The 9637-nt window shown below is 43.7% G+C and overlaps 1 protein-coding gene across 3 annotated transcripts in view; it reads left to right on the top strand.

Moving 5' to 3' along the window:
- Window positions 1-746: 746 nt before the first annotated feature.
- nectin1b (nectin cell adhesion molecule 1b) overlaps window positions 747-9637 on the top strand; it is a 184935-nt gene continuing 176044 nt past the window's right edge. The window contains exon 1 of one of the 3 annotated variants that reach the window (XM_031287070.2): window positions 747-1979. In XM_031287070.2, coding sequence (XP_031142930.1) covers window positions 1889-1979 — 91 coding nt within the window. In that variant the 5' untranslated portion in view covers window positions 747-1888. The remainder of the gene's footprint in view (window positions 1980-9637) is intronic. The other 2 variants (XM_031287069.2, XM_031287071.2) reach the window with 2 other exon arrangements.

The raw sequence follows: 9637 nt of genomic DNA, 5'->3' as shown, positions 1-9637 counted from the left end.
GTTGCTTCTGGAGAAAAAGGATGAACTGGTTTAGGAGTGAGAAGGAAGGAAGGAAGGAAGGAAGATGAAGGAGGGCTGGGTATGGCTAGTAAGCGACACACAGCTGGTTCATGAGGTAAAACAGACCACATGCACATAAAGTCATATATTGAAGCTGTAAGGAAAATGTTTCAGTCATTTTCTTCTCCCTAAGATCATCATCCAGTGTTGCTTCCCCCTTTTTTAATTGCCAAAACGTTACCTCACTATGAGAACATGTAAGGCTCATATTTTAGCTGTCACTGCCCCACCCTGACATGTTTGTTAGACTTGTGGTTCACATGAGGTCTGGGGTGCAGCAGGGTTCATTGAGGGGATCCCTGATGGCGCCCTGCATATGAAAAGTGTGAAAAGTGAAAAACACTTTCTCACTTATTTACCTAATTTGAAGGTAATGCTGTGATAATGGATTAGAGTAGGTGTTTTGTTTTGGGGTTTTGCTGCCTGTAAGGTGGTTCACAAACTGTGGTATGCTGCTCTTTTGGTCATTGGACATCAGTGAGATTGAAATTAGTTCAAGTTTTATTTCATTCGTTTTTAGTTTGCTTTATTAAATTCTATTTTGAGCAGTTCTTTGTGGGAGAAAACGGGACAATTTACATAATACAAGAAACATGTCCTCGATTCTCATTGGTCAGTCTCAAAGGGTTCTTTGTAGGGGTTTCAACATATGAGTGCATCATTTCACTAGAGCATGACTGTACACTCTGTTATGTCCTCTACCGCATCCCCACCCTGTCTCTTCGATGGATCTATATCGGAATCCTCCTAAAATGTGTTTTTCCTTTGCGCAAAATTGCACAACCTCCTGCTCCAAACTAGTCATTCGAAAGACCCTTGGTGTTCAAGAAAAAAGTTTGAGAGTCACTTCCTAGGGGGCTACCACCAACCAGGCTGCTGCTGCTGCTGGAGTTTTTCCAGGCGATGCTTTTGCTTTTTGCAGGACACTGCAGGCTCCTCCCTTGCACGACGTCACCCGATCCCGATCTCTCCCAAATCCTCAGCGATAGTCGGCAACACAACACACTGAATGTGGAGGCACTGGCAGATCAGCGGGGCTGTGCGTATAGCAGGATAAAGCTACACTGTATTTCATTTAAAAAAAACAGAACGAAGAAAAGAGGGGGCGCATCCATCCCACCATTCCCAGAGTTCCAACAACTTCACCGGCCTAGTAGTGTGCTGATCTCTCCGGCTGCACACAGGGAGAACCGGGAACTTACGGAACTCAAAACACGGACGGTGCCAGCAGATCATCTGTTAGGTGCCTTGTCCATTTTTGCATACGGAAGAAAAAAAAAGGCGACATTTCCCCGAAGGAAGTCTCCAAGTGTTGGCAAACTTCCCAGCTTCGCAGCATCGATCGAGGACCTCCCGCCCACTTTACCTCTGATCCCCGAGTCTGTGCGGAGGGAGAGAGTCGTGCAGCCGCTGCGGACGCTGGATGCATGGAGCAACAAAGGCTACATGCCTAAACTCCAATAGCTGCTCTCCTCGCCTGCTGTTTTCCAAAAGACTCCCATCACCTAAACCGGTCAAATCGGCAGCCGCTTGGATCTCATTTTTCATTTCGGCGAACCCGGGTCAGGTTTCTACTTAGAGCAAACTCTGCCAGACAGCCAAGAAATCGTCGCAGACGTGAAATTGGATGCTTTGGCACGGAGAAGCGCAACACCGATCCTCTAGTTTTACGAAAGTCTCCTACTGCTCAGTGAGGGAGATCGACTAGTTTTGGACCAAAGTGGGATTTGCACAAGTTGCATGCTTGGTCTTTGTCGTCTCGAGTGAGACCCCCCGTTCAGCAACCCCTCAGGTTATCAAACGAGATCCGGCGGATAGTTGAGGTGCCATGGCGATGTGTGTGGGGATATGGATACTCCTGCTAGCGCTGCACGTCCAAGGTAAGCCGCAGACATCAACGGGGAATCATCCAACACATAGTAATCTGTTCTATCATCACCTCCCTGCTCCACAGTGTGTGTGTGTGTGTGTGTGTGTGTGTGTGTGTGTGTGTGTGTGTGCTGCGTGTTTTATTTTTGCAATAACACAGACTTGATTCATGCGTGAACGGGTGGATCGATTCCATGGCGTGATTTTTGTTTTGCAACAAGATGTGCAGAAAGTGTGCCCAGTCTTAAAGAATCCAACCCACTCAAAACGGCTGCAGAATACATAGGCTATTTGGCTGCAAAGTACTGAAGTTACCCGGGCAGCAGGCAGATGGCGATGTGTGCGAACCGTGCAGGCCAGCAGTCCCCAAGTTTTCCAATATGTCATTGGAATGGCAACTCGGAGCCACAGAGTACTCCTGAATGGTAATTGCAACCAGTGGCCATGTTATCCCCAGCTCCTGTCCTATTAGTTGAATATTTCAAACGATTAGGATTGAAGCAATCATGGTGGCTAAATCCTTCCTTTTTTTAAAAACTGAGAATCAAACCTACAGGCCTTTTGTTGTTTTCATACGCAGTCATGATATTTTCTGAGCAAGAGTGACTCACGATGTGGTGACATTTGTCTCCGGCTCCAGTCACACTTTGAGAAATCATTCTGAATACCTAAATAGATTTGAGGAGACTGCGAGAGTATGTATAGGCTGCCTCCTATATGTGTGTGTGTGTGTTTGGGTGAAAGGATGAGGTGCTGAGGAAGGACACTGGTGGTTGATAAATGAGTGATAATTTGACATTGATCATCCTGGCATTAAAGCTTCCTCAAGTGGGCCTAATTATTGAAGCACTTGCTTAATGTGTATTGGACTCTCATCGGAAGGAGCATCATTATTCTGGTTCTATTGACAAGCTTCTAATTAGAAAACAAAACAAGCCAACAATAAACCATCATGTATACACCTTCCTGTGTGTGTGTGTGTGTGTGTGTGTGTGTGTGTGTGTGTGTGTGTGTGTGTGTGTGTGTGAGATCCATTATCCAGAGGGGGTTTAAGGCTTACCTGAAAGTTTACCGGCTTGTTTACATCGTGGACAAGTAAATTCGGTCTGGCGCCCCTATTTTAAGAAAGGAACGGCCAAGGGTCAAGTGTGGTCAAGAAATGTCAGATGATGTTTCGAATGGCACAGGTATCGTCATTTTCTCTGACAGACTGCAGCTTGTACAGGTTTACTTGATGTTGTACTCTGGAGACCCTTTCCTAGTCTAATGAGTCTAAAAAGTATGTTTTGGGCGAATCTTTTTGTCACATCTGGGTTGTTCCACCCCCCCTCCCCCCCCTTCCTTCGAGCTCAAGAGCAACCACGATGTTGACCTTGTTCGCAGTGAGGCTCCTTGTGGCGTCATGTGTTTAAGACTGATTGAATACTTTGATCAAAAAGCCCTGTCTGATTTACATTGAGATGATCCCTTTGCTTGTGGAGAAGATCAGGATTAACTGGTTCCCTTGGGATTCACGGTGGAAATCTTTTGAAGCTGTTCAGTCAAGGGGAGTGGAACATGTCTCAAAAATTGCAGTTAAAGTGTCCTGGAAATGTCTTATTTTAGTAAAAGGGGTGTTTTCTAAGCCTAATTAGACATCGTACGGATAGCCCTTTTTTTCCTTTTATTCTTTTTTTTATTGCTGTATTTAATTTAAAACCAAAGTGACTGCACAATTCATGCGTTTCAGACATCCTCATGAGGGGAAGGCCTCGGAAAATGTTTTATTGCAGCAGTTGTTTGGGCCCGTTTCTTTTGACATGCAAAAACAAGAATCTGGTCTTTCACCCTGAGGTTAAAGGGCGTTGCCATAAATGCCCACTGTCTTTGATGACTTAATTGATATACAACATGTTCCAGACCCTTCCCTCATTACAGACGCACAAACAAGTGGGTGAGTGGCCCTAACAAATGCAAGTCGCAGTTATCCATCAGGGAAAGCCATGTGTGCCTGTCATGGTAATAAACGTTTTGTAGAAAGCACAAGAGTGCCAAATTCATAAACAGAAAATGTTTCGAGCTGCTCGCCAAACAGATTATCAAATAAAAGCAACATTGAGAATAATGGACCTGTGAATAATAACGGCAGCTCTGCTCGTGCTTTCTTGTATTAGCATTCGCTCTCTCCAGTATTCCAGTTTGATATTTAATTGAGTGTGAATTGAATTAGCAACCAGGTGGCTGTTTATGGCCGGGCTCCCTCCTTGGGTACTGGGGCTGTACGAGCCCATATAGATATCGCTCTCAGCGGGGGCACAAAGAGATTTTCCAGCTCTAATTCCTCATCTTAGTTGGATTAAACATTGGGGAAATGAATGCTGAATGGCGGACGAGCATCAACTCTGAATGCACTATTATTCAGGAAGGGAAATTGTGTAGTTGTGAATTCTAATCTTTGTAATGACTTGGCAGCATGCCGGCTGAAATCATTCTGCTGAAGACCCCTGTTGTTCACGTCTGTCAGTCATTTCATGCAGTCCCTCATGTGAGTTTCTCGTCTACGTTTGGTGACAAGTATAGAGCTGCAGCGATTAGTCGACCAGTCGATTAGTCGATCGACAGAAAAATCATTGCTAACTTTTTTGATAAGCGATCAATCGATCAAGTAATCTTTCATGAACAAATGACAGAAAATGCTGTGTTTAACCTCTCAAACATGGAGGTTCCCCACTCCTTTACTGTTTTATATCATAGTAAATTGAATATCTTTGGGTTTTGGACTTACAAAACATGACATTTAAAGACATCACCTTGACTTTGAGAAACTGGGATCGACATTTTTTGACATTTTATATAGATGTTTATAACTATTAATCGATTAATCGATAATGAAATGATACATTTCAGTTGCAGCCCTAGTAGTAAGTTTCTCTACTAATTCTCAACACGGCTGCATTGTTTTGTGTCACTGCCCTTTTAACTGTGTTTATCTGTTGTTTGATTCTTCTCATGTGGTGTCCCCTGAGAGATGTGAGAGAAGTGAACCACGGATGATGTTTCCCGTTTCCTTTTTGATAGACAGCTTTATTGTTTTGGCTCTTTAGGGTTAATTGCGCAGCTAACTGCCTGATTTCTATGCCCAAGCTTGTCACCGAAGCCTGACGCACAACAGATCATTCTGACTCATGACAACCGGTCACATGCTGTGCCGCTGCAGTGTGTATTTGTTCTCCAGAGTCATTTAAAGCACATCGAAGTCTACCTGAAATGTCACGTACTTCCGTTGGATTGATTGACCCGGCGGTCGGGGTCTGAGGATATTTGCAGGCATGTTCATAAATAGTGTTGAAATACTACACGCTTGATGTTGAGCACTGAAACAGGCAGGCAAATGTTTCCTTAAGATGGTTAATGGAATGAATACTACTGGAACATTGCAATTAGCATTCTGACTTTCTCTCTCTCTTTGAAGGAAAACTGTAATTGCCGGTCGTGGCATTTCACATTTCATTGGAATGACAGTTGTGAGAGAAAGTCACTATGGGATTGTTGGGCCTTGATGGTTTGAGTGTGAATGCAAATTGCTCTGATCCTCACTCCTTTGGGGAGTCTCCCTTTGGTCCCTGCTGAGGTGATGGATGGGGGAGAGAGCTCAGAGTCCTGGGAGACTAGCTTGAGGGGAGCTGACTGGAGATTAAGCTTTGCTTTTTGCCAGAGAAACTAATGGAGGTACTTGGCCACTCAAACTTCATCTCTTTGAGCATTGAGCTCATTGTGGTTTTGCTGTCAGTTCTTTTGCAAATCCTTCTCCAAACACTGCGTGAAATGTCCCTGTAAAGCGTACTTCCCTCTGTTATGATTCCGGAAATGGACTTGCCCTTCATTAATTTCAAAGATTTTTCTTTTCTTTGGCAAAATATTCAAATTAGCTAATCTAAGTTTTGTGCAATACATCACAGCAGTCTATCCAAAGAGGCACATCCTCAGTTTTCTTTGTAAGTTCATGGTGCACATTTCCAGCCACCGTGGTCTCCGCATAATGGCTGCGTATCCCAAAATAGATAAATAAAACATGATGATAAGCACTGAACCTAAATAATGGAAAGGTTAGGACAAAATGGAGTGTTCTCTGCGTGCGGATGACTGCACAAATAGTATTAAAGACTGGATGAATGTTAAATTAAGTTCACCTCCGATTGTCTGGAGTCTGTAGTTTTAATGCAGCATTTTAGGCATGATAAGGAAAAAATGAAGGTGAGCTCGTCTGCATGTCTCTGTGATGATGAAATAGGTTGGATCAGTGAATGAAGCGATTTTTGGGGATATGGAAGGATAGTCAAATATCACAAGTAATGTTTGTCCCAGACACCGGCTGTCTAAGGTTACCAGATAGCTTGTTCTGTCAGAACATGCAGTTCAGTATCATATGCAGTGTTTTCATTCGGTTGTTATTTAGGTGTGTGGTGTCTGTTTGGTGTCCTCTCTCCTGCTCCTTTGCTCTCTTCACACCAGACAGTCACCGTGTTGGATCAGGATGGAAAACACGTTTATCAGGAAGCTGCAGCTGCAATGTTCTGCTTTAAAATCCTTGAAATTCGTCTCTGTTTCAACTCAAATCGCAGAATCAGCAAAGGAAGGAAAAAAAGGAAATCGATAAAGGGGATCAAATCTCGCCCTGAGCCTTTCTGATTTGGCATTAATCTGCCCAGTCGTTTTCTTCTATTTAGTCCATCCTTGTCAAGGGATTAAATGGTTAAATTCCTGCTCTTGAGAATGAGAATGGCATTAACTGACTACATTTGTTCCGTAGTTTACTTGCAGTTTGTCAGATAGCTGTTCCAACATCTGAGGATGGGCTTATTATGGTTCCTGGGTTGATGTAAATCTTCCCTGAAGAAAAAGTAAATAATTCCCCATGTTGGAGAGATTCTGACAGTCTGCACTGTTTTTATGTGACTGTGTCTTGGCTTGCCAATAGCTTGTGGAGTTTCTTTGCTCTATTTCTCCCTTAGAGCTCAGTTACAGTAGTTACTACCTAAAGTCAGTCATTTCAGTTTAAGGCAAATCGTATTTATTTATTTTTGACACAAACTACATCCATAGCTGTGCGAAGTGAGCGCTTTTAATGCATTATTTTAACGTTTTTATGCAGTCGTCCTGTATTTGCTGCTCCGCCACTTTAACAAAAGAAATCATTTGGGAATGCTATGCTTTGTGTCTGGGTTTACAACTGGGGCATTTAGTCACGGGCTGATGTGGGATTGAGAGAGTAGATAATTCCTGGTCTTCCCACTAAGGCTGTACGCCTTTAAAATAAAGCAGATCTGATCAGTGCAGCTCCCACTCCCCCCGTGTGACTGCCTGAACAAGTCAATTTACAACAGGCAGCTGGGCTGATGTGCCTCCATTTAAGGCCCTGACACACCAACCCTGTTATTGGCCGTCGGACAGTCTGGCGAGGTCAGTGACTCAAGTCTGTTCGGTGGGTTCCGTGCCTTCGTCAGTCGGAGGAGCCGTTGGCCTTCATTTGGGCCGATTTTACATGTTGAATCGGAAGGCGGGCAGTTGGACTCAATGGCCAATCTGATTGGTGGAGCGCTAACCCGGAAGTGACGTGACTGACGCCTCTCAAAATCTGACGAAAATCTTTTAAACTGACCTTTGTCGATCTGAAATAAAGACAGATTCAGCAACTGCATGGCCTATTTCTCGCTTAAAATGTTTTCAGAAACACGTTTCGGTGAACTATCTTCGTAAAATATGAGATCGTATTCCTAACGAGCCGCTGTTATGCTCGGTTGTAAAATCCGGGAGCAGCCAGACCCACGTGACGCGTTTGTCCAATCAGCTGCTGGTTTTCATTCTTTGGGCGACAATACAGATAAGCGCTGCCTGCTGTTATGGAGACGTATAACGTCTCGCGCACGCACAGAACGTACGCTCAAGTCGGCGTCGCTTCAGTGTGTTCCGAGGCACTTTTTTGATCAACTCGGGGAGGCAATCGGTCCGACTGCCTTTTCTGCTGAAGGTCGGCTGTCGGGTTGGTGTGTCAGAGCCCTAAGGAGCACAGCAGTCAGTGAACAACCTGTCTGAACAACAGTCTGAGGATGAAGGGGGAAATGGATCCTGTAATGTAGAAATACTATATAAGCCTGGCATTGGCAGTAGCCAAATTTTGACCTGATGCAAGTGTTACAGAAAAATCATAAAGCAGTGTCACAGAAAAAAAACAGTGTGTTTTCTGGAATCCGATTGGCTTAAATAACTGTTGAGGTTGTGTTACATTGGCTGGTGCTTGTCTTGGTCCACACTTCTGTGTTTGACTCGCTGCTCCACTTTGTGAACTAGTTGAGGTGGACTGGGAGTCATTTTCAAACTTGATGGACTAGTTGATGCTGTTGCCATGTTTTCTGCTGTTTGACTCAGTTGGATTTTGTGCTGACTTGTGCAGTCTGTTGTTGACAAGAGCTGGCCTGCAGCTCTGCCTCTTACTGTCCTGGCTCAGCCCCATCAGCTGGCTGGTGTATTGGGCCAATGCATTCAATATTTAGTCAAAGTTTCTCCCTGACGACAATGTCGATAAGGTTTTTATTTTGCCACTAATTTATAATTCCACTGTGAATTTTAGAGCTGCAAAGATGGAGTCATTTTTTAATGAAAAAAAAGTTAAAGTTCTCAGATTCCAGCTTGTTAAATGTGAATATGTTCTAGTTTCTTCTCTCCTCTGTGACAGTAAACTGAATAGCTTTGAGTTGTGGACAAAACAAGACGTTTGAGGACGTCATCTTGGGCTTTGGGAAACACTGATCCACATTTTTAACCATTTTCTGACATTATAGAGACCAAACAACTAATCCATTAACCGAGAAAATAATCAACAGATGAATGACCAATGAAAATAATCGTTAGTTGCAGCCCTAAATAGCTTATATTTAGTTGATTTAATTGAGTCAATTTCAGAGTTTCTTTCTTCCTGCCCTAAGTGTTTTGAAAGAGCTGTTTATTCTCAGTTTCATTGGAGACTTCTTGTGCTTTTGACACTCGACTGCTGAATAAGTGGCTTTTCCATCCTGCAAAGCAAATTCTGCTAAAGAATTCTGACACTTTTCTGAATTTGTGACCTCAAACAGGTCAGCTTATAGGACATTGAATATTTACACAAACTGTCTTCAATTTTTGACTGAAAACATCTGCACTGCCTTCAAAAACCATATCCGTCAATCCCATTACAAGCCTTCCAGCTCCTCCACTGCACACGCCATCCACTGATAAATGCCCTCCAGCGGTGAAGCTAAAATGGAATATTAGCTTGCAGTACACACTTAAATGAAAATATTGAGCTAGTTCTAAAAATTTAACAGCGGGTTTCAATCTGTCGTGACGGAAGTGTTCAGAATCAAAGCGGTATCAGAATTTCCGTCATTGTTACACAGCACCCAGGGCTTCACGAGGCTCAGAGCTGATCTCCTGCCAGAACTTTACATTTCCCTTTGACTTTCTACAAACTCGGCTTTACCCCCGCTCCCCCTCTATCTATGTCTTCTCCCCATCCACCCCTCCCTCTCCTGTCTCCTCGCTCTGCCTTTGAGCATGGCGCTCGCTGAGAGTTTGGCTTGGTTAGCACTTGATACAAAAGGGGGTTTGTTCCATGAAATGTTTCCCTTTTTAATGAGTGATGGTGTTCGCTCATTTAATATTCCGCACTGATATCTCTCCGGGAACTGACTGC

Source organism: Sander lucioperca, chromosome 5, assembly GCF_008315115.2.
Source record: "Sander lucioperca isolate FBNREF2018 chromosome 5, SLUC_FBN_1.2, whole genome shotgun sequence".
NCBI lineage: Eukaryota > Metazoa > Chordata > Actinopteri > Perciformes > Percidae > Sander > Sander lucioperca.
This window is presented reverse-complemented; position numbering and strand designations above follow the sequence as displayed.